The sequence below is a fragment of the Cetorhinus maximus genome, chromosome 24 (genome assembly GCF_964194155.1).
Source record: "Cetorhinus maximus chromosome 24, sCetMax3.hap1.1, whole genome shotgun sequence".
Taxonomy (NCBI): Eukaryota; Metazoa; Chordata; class Chondrichthyes; order Lamniformes; family Cetorhinidae; genus Cetorhinus; species Cetorhinus maximus.
This window is the reverse complement of record NC_135902.1, coordinates 8,928,642-8,944,868: the sequence shown is the minus strand read 5'-3', so window position 1 is coordinate 8,944,868 and position 16,227 is coordinate 8,928,642. Positions and strand designations below refer to the sequence as shown.

The 16,227-nt window shown below is 44.6% G+C and overlaps 1 protein-coding gene across 2 annotated transcripts in view; it reads left to right on the top strand.

The window, feature by feature from the left end:
• elac2 (elaC ribonuclease Z 2) overlaps positions 1-15,576 on the top strand; it is a 72,281-nt gene extending 56,705 nt beyond the window's left edge. For both annotated transcript variants that reach the window (XM_078570708.1, XM_078570709.1), the window contains exons 21-24: positions 212-332; positions 3,541-3,619; positions 13,454-13,598; positions 14,363-15,576. In XM_078570708.1, the coding sequence (XP_078426834.1) occupies positions 212-332; positions 3,541-3,619; positions 13,454-13,598; positions 14,363-14,629 (612 nt within the window). In that variant the 3' untranslated portion in view covers positions 14,630-15,576. The remainder of the gene's footprint in view (positions 1-211; positions 333-3,540; positions 3,620-13,453; positions 13,599-14,362) is intronic.
• Positions 15,577-16,227: the final 651 nt, after the last annotated feature.

The following is a 16,227-nucleotide window of genomic DNA, read 5'->3' as shown; positions in this document are numbered from 1 at the left end:
TAAGTGTCCTGTGATCACATCCTTTATCATCGACACTAGCATTTTCCCTACTACTTGATGTTAGGCTAACCGGTCTGTAATTTGCTGTTTTCTCCAATGTCTGTAAATTAAAAAGACAGGTTATGACTAAATGGAGATGGCTGGAGGGGAACTGCTTATCTCATTGTTTTCCGCTTTCCTTCTCTCCACATGTGGCACGTGCCGCTGACAGTTCCAGACGTGTGTCGTGCGTCACTGCAGGAACGCCTTTGGCTGTGCGATTCAACACAAGTCAGGCTGGAAAATCGTTTACTCAGGGGATACCATGCCCTGCCCAGCTCTGGTGCAAACAGGTCAGTTTAATAATATTGATTCTGAAGAGCTGATGTTAAGATGAAGTAAAACATTGGTCTAATTCCTCCAATATTTCAGGACACAGAGGAGCATTGGTACAGGAACAAGGCCATTCAGCCCCTCGAGTTAGTTTTGTTTATCAATGCGATTTTGAATCTTAATTCCATTCACCAGCCTTGGCTCGATATCCTTCTATACCCATCCGGCAAAACTCTATTGATCCCAGATTTAAAGCTATTATTTGAGCTAGCATCTCCTTTTTGTAGGAGAGGGTCCCACACTTCAGTTACCCTGTGAATGGGGTGTTTCTTGACTTCTCTCCTGAATAGCCTGGCTCCGATTTTAAGGATACGCTCCCTTGTCCGAGACTCGCCCACCAGTGGAAGAAGCTTATCTCCGTCTCTCCTCTATCAATTGCTTTTAAAATCCTAAAAAAGCTCAATTGAACACCCCTTTTACCTTCTGTATTCCAGGGATTACAAGCCTGGTTTATTCAATCCTCATAACCTAACACTTGAAGCCCTGGTAAAAGGGGATGTGTTATGTATTTTTTTTTTTCTGATGCCTGACAATTTTTTTGAAACCGGTGTTCCATTTCTGCTTTGACGTTGTATTCCTTTATATTGAGTTACAACTCGCCCAGTCCAGTGCCAGATATTTAAGGGATTAAACCTAATGATAGGCTGGGGTGTGGTGAATAAAGAAGGAAGCCCCTTAATTGGTTTTGAGGCTCAGCTACACAGTTGTGACCTCCCTTCTTGTGGTCAACGGCAGCATCAGGTCCTCCCTCCTCTCCTTTGTTGGCTGTGTTCATTGAGCGTAGAGTGTAGCCCTCCTCGTGCTATTTCATGAGGGATTTCTGTCAGACACTGATGCGCTGACAAGCCGTGTTGTCAGTCAAGGTTGACCAGGAGTGTCTCCCATTCTTATCCACTGCCATGTGCACCTTGGAAGGATTTGTTTCTATTTCCCTGAGAAGCAGTAAAGGAAACATTCGGAGGGATCTGGGTGTCCTAGTGCATGAATCACAAAAGGCTAGTAACTGGGTCCAGCAAATAATTAGGAAAGTTAATAGAATGTTATTGTTCATTGTGAGGGGAATTGAATATAAAAGTAGGGAGGTTATGCTTCAGTTGTACGGGGCACTGGTGAGACCACATCTTGACTACTGTGTACGGTATTGGTCTCCTTATTTAAGGAAAGCTGTAAATGCGTTTGAACAGGAACAGAGAAAGCTTACTTAGCTAATACCAGGAATAGGTAGGTTTTCTTATGAGGCAAGGTTGGACAGGTTAGACCTGTATCCAGTGGAGTTTAGAAGCTTTGACTTGATCGAAACCTTTAAGATCCTCCTGAGGGGACTTGACAGAGTGGATATGGAGAGGATGTTTCCTCTTGTGGGAGAACCTAGAACTAGAGAGTCACAATTTTAAAATAAAGGTTCGCTCACTTAAGACAGATGAGAGTTTTTTTTTCTTAGAGGGTCGTGAGCTTGGGAATCCTCTTCCTCAAAAGGCAGTGGAAGCAGAGTCTTTGAATGTTTTTAAGGCAGAGCCAGATAGGTTCTTGATTAACAAGGGGGTGAAAGGTTATCGGGGGTAGGCGGGAGGTTACAGTCAGATCAGCCATGATCTTATTGAGTGGCGTAGCAGGCTTGAAGGGCTGAGTGGCCTACTCCTGCTTCATGTCTGTAAAGATTAGATTGATTATCAGCCTGCATTGGCCACATCATGAACGTTTGTTCCACGGTCAAGTCCTGGAGTGGGACTTGAACCTGGAACAGAGACGCTACCCACTGCGCCACAAGACCTCCCCATCAGGGCATTGTCTATCCTTATAGTACAAGCAGATACAGCTTTTCTGTTAAATGTTCCCTTTAGTGGACATGTCAGTCACCAGTCATCTTGTATTAGCTGGCTGACAACCCTGGGGCACCAAACAGGTCGTTATTAATTTTTATTTCATTGGTGATTTCGCCACCTTTTTGGATTGGTCAATTCGCCTTCTCGGAATGGACTGAAGCATCTAAAAGCGTCGGGGACGACGCGGTTTCTTCTGTTAGTAGCACAATTTTGTGGCAACTTTTAACCTCCTGCTGCGCAAGATGGGTTTTTCAGTGCTCATGACAGATAAAGGTTGATTTCAAATTCCTTTCTGTGTAGCACGGTGCCTTCTGTTAGTGTTTTCTAGGCCTTATTTCTGGTTTATTTCTGAAACTCGGCTCGTATCTGCAGGCACTTACTGGAACACTCACTTCTTGAGCTGACTCAAGTGATACCTTATGGTCCCCTGGTGTTTGTGCCAATACTGATTCACACTGTGAGGAATGATAGCCAGCCCTACTTGAATCTATGTCTAATTAATGCAATTCTTTTCAAGTATGTAAGCTTTTTGAAGAGGATCACTTGAACGCATGGACCTCGCCATTAAACCCCTAATTGGTTTCATGTGCTCTTACGAAATACTGTTGATATAGCTTTTTGTACTTTCCAGTATCCCAACCTCTCGTGAGATTCCTGTAAGTGGGACATTCCATGTAGTTCAAATTGGAGACAGTTGTTCTAGGTGGTGCTTGGGAACTCATAACTATGTTTGATGAAACGTTTCCAATTCTGGGAATCTTGGCAAAACACCGTCAAATATTGATTTACATCTCCATGGACCAGTGCCAAAAGAATATAAGATCATCAGAAATAGGGGCAGGAGTAGGCCATTCAGCCCATTGAGTCTGCTCTGCTGCTCAGTAAGATCATGGCTGATCTGATTGTGGCCATAATGGCACTTTCTTGCCAAAGCCCCTGACCCTCCCTTGTCAATCAAAAATCAATTTAACTCAGCCTTGAATACATTCAATCACCCAGCCTCCACTGCTCTGTGGAAGAGAATTCCAGAGAGTAACAGCCCTCTGAGAGGAGTTCCTCCTCATCCACATCTTAAATGGGAGACCCCATATTTTTTTAACTGTGCCCCTAATTCTAGATTCCCCAGTGAGGGGAAACATCCTCTCAGCATCTACCCTGTCAAGCCCCCTCAGAATCTTTTATGCTTCAATAAAATCACCCCCATTCTTCTAAACTGCTTCGAGTATAGGTTCGACCTGCTCAACCTTTCCTCGTAAGTGCCATTTTCATGGAGATTGGAGAAGTTTGCAGATTTGAAGACCAATGCTGCTGCTCTTTGTTTGAATAGTGTCTGTTTGCTGAACAGGGCAGGATGCGAACCTACTGATTCATGAGGCCACGCTGGAAGATGGGCTGGAGGAAGAGGCTGTTGAGAAAACTCACAGGTAAGGGCGGAATACTGAGGGCTGCTGCACTTGTTTACTTTGTGAACCCACTGGAAATGTTACACAAAATTGCTAAACCTACCCGGCCTGACCTGCAGGAACTATAACTTTCTTTTAAGCAAAGAATAATGCTCATTTGGAGAGCTGGTGCAGACGCAACGGGCCGAATGGCCATCTTCTGCGCCGTAACAATTCGGTTATACCTTTTCCCCTTTCCCGGTTATTGATCCAGAAGAGTGCCTGGAAATACTGAGATTTTGGCTCGGATTTTCGCGGAGTTGGAATGACCCCCGGAGCCATTTAAAAATGGTGGGTGGGACCCGATTCCAGGGTTCTGGCCCCCATTCCCAGTGCCCCTAATTGTTGCTGGTAGCAAGCCCGCACTCTGCATTCCTGACTTGGTCGGCTCCCTTGTAGGGGTAGGCATCTCCTGGAGCCCCTGCAATTTTTGTGGAGAAGGGCCAGTTTTCCCATGGATCTCTATAATTTGTTGTGAACTATAGTCCGGATTCGGAAAGTTTTTGATAGGTATGTTCAAACACTCTTACCCATGCCCTCCATGCCAACTCATGCCTCCCACCCACCTCCATGGCCCCTTTATAGCCCCTCGCCAACTCATTTCCCCACACCCCTCCCCTTAATTTAACCCCTGATAGTCTCTATGCCACCTCAATGCCAAATTGTCCCCCTCTACTTGCCCCTTGGCCCAGATGCCAACTCTCAGCCATTCCATGCCAGTTTACCCAGTATACACTATGTACAGAACCAATGAATCTTATACTGGACCGGACTCGACTGCAATTCCAGCCTTTCTTAAATGCAATCCCCTCTTTATTTATGAAATAGGAGCAGGAGTAGGGTTGTTTCCCCTCAAACCTGCTCCACCATTCAATAAGATCATGGCCGATCTGACTTGTGCTCTCAACTCCACTTTCCTACTTGCCCCCCCAAAATCCTTGTCTCCATTTTAGATCCAAAACCTGGCTTCATCAGCCTTGATCATATTCAATGACCCAACCTCCATTACACTCAGGGGTAGAGAATTCCAAAGATTAAAGGTCCTCTGGGGGAAGAAATTCCTCTGTTTTAAATAGGTGACTTCTTATTTTGTACCTGCCCCCACGAGCAACCCCCACACCATCCCACTACCAGGTTCCCCCACAAGAGGAAAGATGCTTGCAGTATCTACCCTATCAAATCCTCTCAGGATCTTGTGTCTTTCAATAGGATCACCTCTCATTCTTCCAAACTCCAATGAGTATAAGGCCATCCTGCTCAACCTTCCCAATGCAGGTATACCCTTGCTTGGATAAGGAGACCAAAACTGTGCACAGTGTTCCAGTTGTGGTCTCAGCAATGCCCTGTATAGTGTCCTAATTTCAAAATCCACCCCACTTGCAATAATGGCCATTGACTATTTAAATAGAGGACTACAGAATACTACAGTACAGAGGGGTCTGGATATCCTTCTATGTAAACTTAGTTTGCTAATTATCTGTTGTACCTGTATACTAATGTCTTGTGACCCATTTACAAGGATATCCAGACCCCTCTGTACTGTAGTATTCTGTAGTCCTTCTCTATTTAAATAGTGCTTTTCTATTCTTCCTACAATAGTGGACAACCTCACATTTTCCCACATTACACTCCATCTGCCAAATTTGTGCCCAGTCACTTAACCCTATCTATATCCCTTTGCAGACTCTTTATATCCGACTCACAATGTGCTTTCCTACCTTGTACCGTCAGTAAATGTGGCTGCAGTGCACTCTGTTTCTTCATCTGAGTAATTAATATTGATTGTAAATTATTGAAGCCCCCAGCACTGATTCCTGTGGCACCTCCCTAGTCACAATGGAGTCAAAATGATCCATTTATCCCCACTCTGTTTCCTGTTAGTTAGTTAATCCTCTATTCATGCTAATTTATTACCCCAACATGATGAGCTGCTATCTTGTGTAGTAACTTTTTATGCGGCACTGTATCAGTTGCCTTTTGGAAGTCCAAGTACACTACACACACTGGTTTCGCTTTATCCAACCAACTTGTTACATCCTTAAAGAACTTGACTAAATTTGCCAAACATGATTTTCCTTCTGTAAAACCATGTTGCGTCTGCTTGATTGTCTATGGTGTGCTCCTATTTGCTTAATAATTTGAGCATTTTCCCAATGACAGATGTTAGGCTAACTGGCCTATAGTTTCTTGCTTTCTGTCCCCTTCCATTCTCGAATATGGATGTTAGGTTTGCAGATTTCCAATCTGTTGGACCTTTCCAGAAACTATGGCCTTAATTCTCCCTGAATTGCACTAAGTGTGCTCGCGGATTTTAGCGCCGTGTTGGCCGCTTCCTGCCTCATTAATTATGCAGCTACAGGAAACGCACCGTATCGCTGGCGGGCGGCCTCTGAATCAGTTCCTCACTCCGGGTGCCATATCTAAACTGCAGCCGTGCACACAATCCTCAATGCTCACAGCCCAGGACTCCAGTGAAGACATGACCCCGAAAGCCAAGAAGAGTTCAGTCACCCGTCAATTTTTTGGAGGCCCGCAGTAATGCCCCCTCACCCCGACTCCGGTCACAGGAGGTCCGGCAATCTCCCCACTCCGGCTCGGGAGGCGGTGGCAGTGGTGGTCAGCGAGGTTGGTCATCCAATGCAGAAAGAGGATGAATTATCTCATCCGTGCCACCAGGGTAAGGCAACCATCTCATCACTCTAAACTCACAAGCCCATCACACTTTCACTGGCATCTTCCTCACTGCCAGCTTGAAGGATATCACCCCTCACTCTCTCTCATACACCCTCACATCCCAATCTGGCCTCATCTCCTCTGGAGACTGCCTTCTCAGCCCTCACCATCTTGAGGCCACTTGCACAGATCAACATGTGCCCCCCCCCCACACACACGCTGGGATACCCTCCTTCCCCAGTACAGCCCTCACCCTGCAGCCTCTTCCTTTGCCTGCTTCCTCTTCCCCAAGCAAGCCCTATCCCTGCAGCCATTGAAAAGCCAACCCCTGCCTTACGGCTGGTCTGGTAGGTAGAGACCTGCCCGTGAGCCTCCCTAAAGATAATGTAGTGCTGCCGGTGAAGCCTGGCACTGATGACCGTAAGTGCTGCTCGAAGCAGGGTAGGCAAACAAACCTCAAAGCCTCGAGTGAAGTGCAGCTCACCAGATGCACGTTGCTTATGTACCATTGTGAAACATGTCGGCGTGACAGCTCGTGATCCAGCGTGTGGGAATAATTCTGGCGAACAAGACTTTTAATGAGACTCTAATGTATTGAAACTCGCTTCCTGATGTGCGGCCGAGGGAAACGCCATTGACAGGTGGAGCGCATGATCGCAAACTGGTTTTATGATGACCTGAGACCGATTTTTGCGGCCTCCCAATATTTTCCGCTCCTGCCCGCTATGACTCCTGCCGCAAATGCGAGCGGAAAATCCTGGCTTATGCATCCGCTCTCTCTGCAGCCAATTCTTTTGAGACCCTAGTGCGCAGGCCATCGGGTCCAGGGGACTTGTCAGTTTTTAGCCCCATTAATTTACCTGGCACTTTTTTTCTCTAGTGATTGATTTTTTTTTCAAGTCCCTCCCTACCTTTTGCCTCTTGATTTTCTACTATGCTTGGGATGGTTTTTATGGCCTCTACTATGAACACAGATACAAAATATTTGTTTTAAGCCTCTGCCATTTTCTTGTTTCCCATTACTAATTCCCCAGTCGTCTCCTCTAAGGGACCAATGCTCATTTTAGCTATCCTTTTCCTTTTTATATACGTGTAGAAGCTTTACTATCAGTTTTTATATTTCTTGTTAGTTCACTCTCATTCTAATCTTTTTTCTGCCTCAGGGATATTGAGTGGAAATGGAAAAAATTAAGTAATCGATTTAAAAATGTATTCAAACGTGTCCCCTTCATGAGTTGAGACATGTTTGTAAAGGTGGGAAAATTTATTTAATTGTTTTATAAAAGCTGCAGGAAACCTCATCCCGCCCGTGGATGAGGTTTCCTGAAAAACGCGAAGGCTGCTTGGGGTTTTTGCCTTAAGATTGGACAGGCAGTGTTCTTAAATACGTTAATTACATCCTTAATAGGTCGTTGACATTTCGGCGTGCGCCCGTCAAATGAAATATCGCGATGATGTCAGAACACGTGCCCGACGTCATCGCCCGTTATTTTACGCATCAGCGTGTGGGGCCTGTCCCCGCACGCCGACCGGAAGATTCAGCCCTTTGTGTTTGAGAAAAAGTGAAATCGCATTTTTTACAATGAAGGTGTTAAGGGGTTTTGTTTACCTTTCTGCTTTGCCAAACATTGAGTCAATATCAGGAGGAGTGTCCTCTTTGTTCTCTCTGGAGACCAGATTATTCAATCCACAGGAAATGTCTGGTAGTCCTTGGAAGCCATGTTGACTTTTAGTCTTTTAAAGTGTAGCTTTTAAAAAAAAAATTATCGTTTTAAGAGTCACAATACCGTCACACCAGTATGGCCCTGACACCCAGTTTCAAGGAGCTGTCCCGATGTGGCTGCTCCCTGCCTTCCCAGCATCCCCCGTCTCTAAGTCCGCCACCGTGTTGGTGGGGAAATTTCAGCACCTGGTGCCAGTTGGAGAAGCCACGGGCTGTGTACAAACATGAAGACACGAGGTTGTCCGTTGCTGGAGCCTTAATGCTGCCCCTTGCACACTCGAACCTTGCAGCAGTCTGTCTGTCATCAGCTAAATGCTTCTTGATCCTCTCGTCATAAATGTTTTAAGATGGTGTTTCCAGTCTGTCTACATAAATAGGTTAAATTGCTCGGGCAGAGTTGCAAGCATTTTGTTAGCTTAATTGAAGTTTTACTTATCTCTTCACATTTCCCAGTAGAAAGTCTATAAACTTTCCGAAAATAACACGTTGCTGGTAAATTCCTGTGGCCCCATATAAAATACACACAAGATGGCAACAGGAGTTGTGAGGGGGATTGTGAAGGCTTGCTGGAGGAGGCTCGAGGGGCTAAATGGCTTCCTCCTATTCCTGTGTTTCCTTGCAGCCTCCATTTCTTTCATTCATTCTTGGGACGTGGGCGTCACTGGCTAGGCCAGCATTTGTTCCCCGTCCCTAATTTCTCTTTAAGGTGGTGGTGAGCTGCCTTCTTGAACCACTGCCGTCCATATGGTGTGGGTACACCCACAGTGCTGTCATTGCATTGTAACTGTTGGCACAGCCAAGTTGAATGGAAACTATTGTAGCAATTTATAATAATAATTGTTCACTGAAAAGCATGACCAAAAATAAAAGCAAAGTTTTGTTGATGCAAAATCCTTGTTTTTAATATGGATCCTATCCTTTTCAGAACATAATTATATTTGTCTTCTACTGCAGCATTGGATTGGGTTAGGTAAGCTAGAGACTGAAGCTTTATCATGTTGTAGATAACCCTTACCTCTGGTTCATTCGGGAACTTGGGTTCCAGGAGTTGAAGCTGTCTTTCTCTCTAGGTGACCACCTGTCCCCTTGTTTCTGATTGAGGGTTCCTTCCAAATCAGACTGGAGGATGGGTAGATCTCCTAGTGTTGGAAGTGCATTTGCCCTGAACCTACTAGTAGGTAAAAGTTATGAGGAAAAGACATAGTAACTTGTTGGACCTGCAGACCATGGTTCTCAGCCATTTTGTCAATAAAGTGGATCTCCTTTCTTTAGCTGTGAGGGGAAGGATCAATGTTAGTATATGGAAGTTGATAAGTCCCATCATGTATGAAGCATTATGTAGTCTGGAGTAACTTGTATCTGTTGACTATTAACTTAAACCTATTCTGTTCAGGTTCATGTTGAACCTAATTGAGTCTTCTGAACATGAGATTGAATTTAATTCCATCTCCAAGGAATACATTTCCATTCGTTTTTACACTTTTTTATATAAGAACATAAGAAATAGGAGCAGGAGTAGGCCGTCCAGCCTCAAGAGCCTGCTCCATCATTCAGTACCATCATGGCTGATCTTCTACCTCAACTCCTGTTTTCCTCCTGTTCCCTATCCTCTGATTCCCGAAAGATCAAAAAACGTATCTGTCCCAGCATTGAATATACTGGACCATGGAGCATTCACAGCCCTCTGTGATAGAAAGTTCCAAAGACACACAATCCTCTGAATGAAGAAATTTCTGCTCTTAGTCCTTTCTGGTCAGCCCTTTATCCTGAGGCTGTGCCCCTGAGCTCTAGATTCCCCAGCCAGGTGAAGCAATCTGTGTCTACCCTGTCAAGCCACTTCAGAATATTATGATTCAATTAACTCACCTCTCATCCTTCTAAACTCTTGAGAGTATAGACCCAGTTTACTGCATCTCATAGGACCACCCTCTCATCCCAGGAACCAATCTAGTGAATCTTTGCTGTACTGCCTCCTGTGGACGTCTATCCTTCCTCACTTATGGAGATCAAAACTGCACACAGTGCTTGAGGTGTGCTCTCACCAAAGGTGCAATTGTTGCAAGGCTGCTTATTTTTGTAAAAACAAGAAACTGCGGATGCTGGAAATCAAAAACAAAAACAGAATTACCTGGAAAAACTCAGCAGGTCTGGCAGCATCGGCGGAGAAGAAAAGAGTTGACGTCTCGAGTCCTCATGACCCTTCCACAGATCAGAGTAATATTAGGAGAGGGGTGAAATATAAGCTGGTTTAAGGTGGGGGGGTGGGGGGAGAGAAGTTGGGGGGGTGTGGTGGTTGTAGGGACGGTATCACTGCTTGCTTGTCCCTACAACCACCCCCCCACCAACTTCTCTCCCCCCACCCCCTCCACCTTAAACCAGCTTATATTTCACCCCTCTCCTAATATTACTCAGTTCTGTGGAAGGGTCATGAGGACTCGAAACGTCAACTCTTTTCTTCTCCGCCGATGCTGCCAGACCTGCTGAGTTTTTCCAGGTAATTCTGTTTTTGTTTTGCTTATTTTTGTACTCCAGTCCGCTTCCAATAAAGGTCAATATGCCATTTGCCTTTCTAATTGCTTGCTGTACTTCCATGCTAACTTTGTACAAGAATGCCCAAGTCTCTGTCAACCTTTACATGTTTCATGCCTTTTAAGAAATGTTCTGGTTTCCTATCCTTACTATCAAAGTGAATAACCTCTCACTTCCCCATGTTATACTCCAACTGCCGTCTTGCCCATTCGTTTAACCTATCTATATCTCCTTGCAACCAATGTTGTCTGTCTGTTCAAAATCTTACTGCACTCATTCTTAATAAAATAAAATTACATTTTTTTAAGGTTAGGTATCTCAGTCCTGGTGAATAAAACACCAATTTCTAATTTTTGTTCTCGTTGACATAAGGACCCCCATTATCCTGTAAAGCACAATAATTACAGTAAATCTCCCCTCTTTTCAGTTTCAACAATGTGCCTTAATCTCTACGTCTTTGCGGGTACAACAGGGTGTTGGTAAAAAGATGTGGGTACAATAGTTCTTGATGGAGTTGGAGCTATACCTCAGCACTAAACCCAGCCACTGGACATTCCAAATGGACAGATGGGTTCCAGTATTGGCCAAACTGTCGGAATCTTAGTAACATGTATACCTTAATACCAACAAGATCAGGCAGATTGGCATTAGGTGGGATGTTTGCATTGTGGGATAGCACTTTGCAGCAGTTCCATGACATGAGCTGTGGTAATCAAAAGAGGCCCGTCTTGAAGAATTCCAAAGCTGCTGCTCTAAATAGAAATGCTTTCGTGCGCTGAATAAGAGCGTTAGAAAGAGGAGCATGAGTAGGCCATTCAGCCTATCGAACCTGCTCAGCCAATCTATAAGAACATGACTGATCTGATTGTGGCCTTAGTGCAACTTTCTAGCCTTCCTTACATCCCACCCCCTCCATAACCCTGGACCCACTTGTGATCGAAAACCTTACCTAACACAGCCTTGAATATATTTGGTGACTCATCCTTGACTGCTCTCTGTGGAAGAGAATTCCAAAGGCTAACAACCCTCCGAGAAAATAAACTCCTCCTCATCCCTGTCTTAACTGGGTGAGCCCCTTAATTTTTAAATTGTTCCCCCTAGTTCTAGATGCCCTCATGAGAAGGAACATAGTCTCAGCATCTACCCTGTCAAGCCCCCTCAGAATCTTAGATCATCTCTCATTCTTCTAAACTCCAGTGAGTATAGGCCCATCCTGTTCAACCTTTCCTTGTAAGACAAACCCCTCACCCAAGGAGCCCTGGTGAACCTTCTCCTAACAGCTTCCAATGCAAGGAGATTAAAGCTGTTGGCCACTCCTGTGTGTACCTGGGGGCTGTTGGCTTCACTAATGGAAGGAATGTCTGTGGGAAAACTAGTCAATAGCTAAATGCCATGTCATTTGAGAAAGAGGGAAGGTCGTTCTGTTCTGGAACCACAAGGGAAAATATGGCTTCACTCCAAGGTTAGTCGAGCAGCATCGGGAACCTCCCACTAAAATCGGAATTCCTTAAGAGACCTGAAGTTTTGAATCATGGATGAAGGAAGGGACAGTTCAGATATTGTAATAGTGTAAGTCTGAAAAAGTGGTAAGTTCAGATAAAAAGAAATGAAAATAATCTGAAGAGAAACTGGACGTGTGGCTAGAAAAATATTGCCTCTTGGAAGTTTTTACACTTGACTGGTGTCATTCAATTTTTTTTGCTCCTGATGAATGCTGCAGAAAAATAAGTAATAGACTATATTATTCATGCAGGAGAAGCAGAAGTGCCTACAGTGCAGGGCTGATCAAACATGACTTTTTCATTTTGTGGGGACAGGGCTTCCTCCGTTCTAAAGTTGAGGGGCAGGATTTTGTCCTTTGGGTTGGGGTCCCTATATCAGGGAAAACGGGGGTCACAAACCCTCACTGTATGGAGAACACAGCCTCCCTGCCGGGCAACAATTTTTCCTGAATTAGCTAATTAGTGCCAAAGGATGATCTGGACATCCAATTTAAAGCCAATAGGAGGCCCTCCAGCTTAAGTTCAGGTAAGAGAGAGGGCATCTGGATCTTTGAGGTGGCCTCTCTCCAACTTTTTAAACTTTCAAATTAAAACACGTCTTCAGAAGCAGCAGGAGGACAGACACCTCGGGACAGCCTGAAGCAAGGCTGGCAGAAGGACAAGACCTGCCCCGGAGCCCTAATCCCTCACCCTCTGGCCTGCTCCTGGGAATCCGTCTCTAGGTAGCTGGTATTGTCTCCGGGGCCTCTGACAGAAGGCCTTAATAAGTCTTTAATTAGCTCAATTGACTACCTGCCCACTTCTTCACTCGCCCCTCCTCTCTCCCCACACACCCCAATCACGGCCGAATGATCCTGCCTGAGGAGTTGACCCAAACACATTGGGGTTTTAATGAGAAGGAAGATCCACCTTACATGCTCTACTGCCTTCAGCTTTCTTATAGATCTCTCATCACCATCTCTCGATCCATGGCTCTGAAGCTTTCAGCTTCTTTGATTTGTTCTGATTTCCCTTGTGTTTACCCAAGTGGAAGAAAGCTAGTGAACATGCTGCTTTTAATTAAATTCACTTGTAATTAAACTTCCCCTGCACAGACTTTTTCAATAATACTTTGTTATTGGGGGCTAGTTTATAAACTTGATGCTGAATATTTAATTTGTAGCCTTTTGGATTCTGGTCGTTTAACTCTCTCTGCACACATGAATATCGATGATTTGTAGGACAAATCATTTCTCCCTCTGATCCATGCTGAAAAGGCACCTTTAACTCCTTTCACTACCTTCGCCAGGACCTCGCACTACATGTTCCAAAATACTTACCCCAGGATTTGTTGCTGATGGTCTGACAGCTTCCTGTTTTAACCCTTTGTTTGCTTTCTTTATGCTTCAGCACCACCTCCCAAGCCATTGATGTCGGTATGAAGATGAACGCCAAATTTATAATGTTAAATCACTTCAGCCAGAGATATGCCAAGATTCCCCTCTTCAGTGCTGACTTCAATGAGAAAGTGGGAATAGCTTTTGATCATATGAGGGTAAGAACTCTCTCTTTGAGTGTATTGGGGTAGATTCATCATGGTTACATATCCTGCAAAGCATTAATATCAATCTATGAAAATGACGGGCAGGTAAAGACTAGCGGCGGGATTTTCCACACCCACCCGCCGCTGGGATCTTCTGGTCCCGCCGCAAGTCAATGGACTTCTGGCTGGGATGCCACCTCGCCCTGGGCGGCCCACCCGCGATAGGGCCAGAAAATCCCGGCCTAGGTGTCCCATCAAGCCTGCCCCTCCACTCCAAGATCAGGTGCGTCATAGGTTCCTGTAGCCGTGTAATCTCCTGGGAGGGGAAAAACCTTCTAGGACCAATAAGGGGGAAAATCTGGATACTTCCTTTCTGATTCTGTCATGGGACTGACTAGATTGCTCTACGGAGACCCAGCATGGTTTGGATGGGCTGAGCGACGACCTCCTGTGCTGTTATAACCCTCAAGTTATGCAAACCAGTCCAGGAGATGACATTGGCTATTTTTACGTGCGGCCATTATATATGGCACTGCAAATTCCTTTTTTAAAAGTTTATTTCAATGATTCTGTTAAAATTTATGCTGTAATTAGATCTCTGTGGCAATGGAAATCTCCTGACATCTTTGTGTCAAGTCAGCATTGCTGATGGGGCCAAGATTCTAGCTTGCCTGACTCTTCAACATGGTGACGCCACCTCCCTTTCTAATAATGAGACTTCGGTGCCGTATTCGTCATGCCAACTCAACTGTAATCCAAAAATCACTTCTGCGCAGGTTCGGTTTGACGATTTTGGGGTCGTGCCTAAACTCATCCCGCCCCTCAAAGCCCTTTTTGCGGACGAGATTGAGGAGATGGAGGAACGCCGCGAGAAGCGAGAGCTTCGGCAGCTGAAAGAAGCCCAGAGTTCTTTGAGCACAAACGGGCCTGTGGCCCAGGGACCACCGGTCACCACGAGCACAGCCGAGGCGGCCATCAAAAAGAAACGCGAGGTGGAAGAACCTGACCAAGACCTGGACCACAAAAAAATAAAACTAACTTGAGATACTACTGGAAAATAATTAATTATTTGGAAGGCCTGGTTCATTACCCTGGAGAGGTAGTGTACAGGAAAGCAAACATACAGTACACGACAAGAGATTGAGCTGATTTTAATTTGGGGTATAAATGAGACTGTTGTGTATAGTTTTTTTTTGCCAACAGGGTAAAAATGACTGTGGCTCGAAATAATTCAGGTTATATTTTGGGTTTTTATACGGCGCAGTAATTTTATTTATGAATCGGGGGGCCCAGATACTTAGATACCTGACCCCCCCTTTTTGGAGATCGGCCTTTCCAGGCCACTCCAGTAAAGAATTGGCGAAAACATCCCACATTTTACTCACTCCAGTTGAGGAGGACAAATAATCCATAGTGTGTTGTGTTGAATTTTGGGTTGGGAACCATATGCCTGAAGTCAGGTTTTGAAGTTTTTTTTTATTAAAAAGCACCCTTTTTTTATGTTACCTAATCCCATTTTTGATTCCACTTGTGAAGTAAGTTGCGCATAAGTTCTCCTTTCCCTGGCTCCTTCCATTTTCATCTCCACTCTGCCATTGTTGCTGTGAAGTGTTATCTACAGGGTGCAACACAAGACTGAATTCATTTGGCCCCTGATGCTTCCTTCCCTTGGAAAATTCCTCAACAATGTTGAGTGCAGCTTTAGAAATAATTCCGGTTGCGACTAGGAACTCCTTGTGTCTTGAGTGGAGAGAATTGAGAAATTCCCATGTCTTATTCCAAAACTGGGGATAGTGTGCATCAATCTCCATGTGTGGTATTTATTGCAGGGGTGAGCAAAAGTTATTTTTGACATCTGTAGAATGATTCACAAGCAGTCTTCATGAAGATGAGCATAAACATTCACTTTCCTCATTAGTGCTTGTACCAGATATGTAATTTATTTTGAAACCAGAGTTGAATCTTTAGAATAATAAACCAACTTCTTGCAGATTTGTGGTGCTGTATGAGAATGTTATATTTCGGTGTTACCAGGTATTTTTTAAAGAAATCATTTCCACGGCAGCATTGCTGTAGCAACATTGGTGAAATATGGATAGAAGCTTGAGATTCTTGCCATTTTTGTGTTGCTGTTTCAAAATTGTGATCAATATTGCTGTTGGGATTCCTTTTGTTAAAAAGAATTTTGATTTGAGGTTTTTTTTACAAATACAAACTAGGAGCAGGAGTAGGCCATTCGGCCCCTTGAACCTCCTCCGCCATTCAATAAGATCATGGCTGATCTGATTGTAACCTCAACTCCACACTCCCACCTACCGCTGATAACCTTTCGCTCCCGATAACCTTTCACCCCCTTGCTAATCATAAATCTGTCTACCTCTGCCTTAAAAAAATATTTAAAGTCTCTGCTTCCACCGCCTTTTGAGGAAGAGAGTTCCGAAGACTCATGACCCTCAGAGAAAAAATTTCTCACCTCTGTCTTAAATGGACGACCCCTTATTTTTAAACAGTGACGCCTAGTTCTCAATTCTCCCACACAAAGAAATATCCTCCCCATATCCACCCTGTCAAGACCGCTCAGGATCTTGTGTTTCAATCAATCACCTCTTACTCTTCTAAACTCCAGTGGATACAAGCCTAG